The following is a 2,752-nucleotide window of genomic DNA, read 5'->3' as shown; positions in this document are numbered from 1 at the left end:
ATTTTAAGAAGCTACCAGTTTATCAGCAGCAACAAAAAACCAGAACCTCCTGGTGATGTAAATCAGCCTGTGGCTGCACAAGCTGCGTAACAAACACTGCTGCAGCAGATGCCGAGGTCTTCATGAAAGCGAATGTAAAGTAGTGAAGCATGCTGGAATTGTCACACAGAGAAGTCCAGTCTGAAGCCCAGTTAACGTTAAACTCACGAGCAGGTTCTTTCTCTTCAGTACCCGTGCACACACTCAGCCTGACCCCACCAACCTAACACCAACGGCTTTAGGAGAAACGCCTCCCTGAGAAGGAACTCCTACCACAGGAAGTGAATTTCAAGACATGGGTGACTTGCCGTTGTTTTTTTTTCACCTCCCAAATCTGATTTGCTGCTTGGTGACTAGGGTTAGCCAAGAATTAGGTTAATGGTTAACAGAGCACCTGTAATCGCACAGAAAGTCTGACTTCCTCCTCTTGGCTGAGACCAAAGCTGCCTTTGCTAGCAGAGGGAGAGGCAGGCATTGAAAGCAGAGCACCTCACGCTGCAAAGGGCTGGAGAACAGCAGCTTCAGCCAGTAGAGAAAGGAGGAGGAAAATCCAAAAGGAGCAAGAGGTGTTTGCTGTAGAGATAGGTAAGAGCTGAAATACTTCTCCGCTTGGCTTATTGGTGGCTGTTGCTAACAAAACCCGCAGGTGTGGCTAGTTGAGACACGCTCGTTGTGCCTGACTACTCTGACCTGTGCGTCTCGGGGAGAGGGCAAAGTGAGGAAGGATCTATTCGCTGTGAATTTGAACGTCAGAGAGGGCTAGAAGGCTCTTCCTCCCTCTTCCCAGGGGCCGCTCATGGCAGCACAAACATCTCCTTCAGACTGTTCTCATCTCATTGACCACAGCCACATCCCTGAGTTTGAGGTGTCTCTTTGGATCAAGATCACTTTGGCCTTTGCATACATCTGCATCTTTGTTGCGGGCATCTTGGGGAACAGCATCACCATCAAGGCCACCAGGATCCTGCAGAAGAAAGGCTACCTGCAGAAGGAGGTCACAGACCACATGGTGAGCCTGGCCTGCTCAGACCTGCTGGTCATCCTGCTGGGCATGCCTATGGAGTTCTTCAGCGCCATCTGGAGCCCCTTTTCCACCCCCAACGGCAACACAGCTTGCAAGCTCTACTACTTCCTATTTGAAGCCTGCAGTTATGCCACTGTGCTGCATGTTGCCACTCTCAGCTTTGAGAGGTACGTGGCTATCTGCCACCCCTTTAAGTTCAAGGCTCTCTCTGGACCCCGCACAGTGAAGCTGCTCATTGCCTTTGTCTGGGGGACATCTGTCATAGTGGCTCTGCCCCTGCTCTTTGCCATGGGCACAGAATATCCCCTGGAAGCCATTGAGGGCTACCAAGGTGTGACTGCCTGCATCAGGCCTACACCCAGGCACCACTTCCCTGAGCTGAAGTACAACACGACCATCTGCACCAGCCTCTCCTCCAAGTGGACTGTCTTTCAGGCCAGCATTTTCAGCGCGTTCGCTGTATACATCATAGTGCTGGGGTCTGTGGCCTTCATGTGCCGCAGCATGATGAAAACCCTGATGATCCACAAGGAAGGAACTGTGGCAGTGAAGGGTGGATTAAGACACCAGGAGCAGTACCTAAGAAAAAATGAAAGCTCGGAGGGCAAGAGCTCCAGGAGGCAGATCACTTTATTCCTAGGTAAGAGCCCTGTCCTACTCTGCCTTTGCCTCCCCTCCCCTGCCCCACATGAGAAGGAAACCCAGAAGCCTCTGTTTTATCTCTCCAAGTTCCTCTAAATGGGGGGTGTATGGTTTGATACAGGCGCACAATGAGGAAGGGGGGTTGGTTTGTGATTATATATTTTAAGAAACCTGATTTCCCTATATGGTTTTTACTCACTTCTTTTTTGTCTTTAGAACAGAAAAGAAAAATTAATTTACTGTCTGTTACTTATGTTGTTTTATTATTCTGTGTGCCTATGCAGCAATATGGGTAGCAGGGTGTTGCTGCTTGACCTTTGGGGTAGCAACAGGCAACGGTTGCCTGGATGTGAAGTAGCTCTTCTTGCATGTTTTGCCGTTAAATTAGAAATATGTGCATGTTCAGCAAGGCTCTTGATAGGAGGGAAGACTGTCTTGCAAGATCTGAAGCTTGTTGCGCTCCAAAGGCACGTCCCATCCAAAGCGGATTGTGTTAGTTAAGGATGCTCCCTGGAGGGCACTCATTTAGCTTCAGCAGTTGTGGCTGTCTTGCATCTGGGTGTTAAGAGAGCAGGGCTGGAGAGTTGATTTGGTCTTGCAAATTGCTGTTGCCCTCTTGAGTTTTTTTTCCTGGTTTTATGTGAAGGCCTATAACCGTGGAATTATGTTTGATTCCGATCTCTCTCGCCACATTCGTCAGATAAAAACTAATCAAGCTGTCATTTCACCAACTTGGAATCTTTCCGGGCTGTGATCCATGTAGTCTTCACATTTGTTGATGCTCTTAGAGACGCCCTTAATCATGCCCTGGCTGCATTACTGGTAGTTCTTGTTTTGTTGGGTTGCTTAATATGCTACTGGAGATAATAAATGAACCATCTAGAGCATGAATGTGCAGTAGACCTAGTATTTCCGTGTTGCTTTTTGGTGCTCTGCTTGATATTGCAGAGGGGGAATTGAAACTCCTGGGTCTGTCTACTTCTACAACTTTAAGCAGATTAGCTTTTTTATGACTTCTTCTTTCCCCCCGCCCCGCCGCCCCCGAGC

The 2,752-nt window shown here is 48.6% G+C and overlaps 1 protein-coding gene across 1 annotated transcript; it reads left to right on the top strand.

Annotated features, from left to right (window-relative positions):
* Window positions 1-835: 835 nt before the first annotated feature.
* Window positions 836-1,703, top strand: LOC104495922 (G-protein coupled receptor 39-like; the record flags this gene model as incomplete). Its single annotated transcript, XM_010138971.1, has 1 exon — window positions 836-1,703. A coding segment is annotated over exon 1 (868 nt), but the record flags the coding sequence as incomplete, so codon positions are not given.
* Window positions 1,704-2,752: the final 1,049 nt, after the last annotated feature.

This window comes from Buceros rhinoceros, unplaced genomic scaffold (assembly GCF_000710305.1).
Source record: "Buceros rhinoceros silvestris isolate BGI_N320 unplaced genomic scaffold, ASM71030v1 scaffold16686, whole genome shotgun sequence".
NCBI classification, from domain to species: domain Eukaryota; kingdom Metazoa; phylum Chordata; class Aves; order Bucerotiformes; family Bucerotidae; genus Buceros; species Buceros rhinoceros.
Note: the sequence above shows the minus strand (reverse complement) of the source record. Positions and strands in the feature narration are given on the sequence as shown.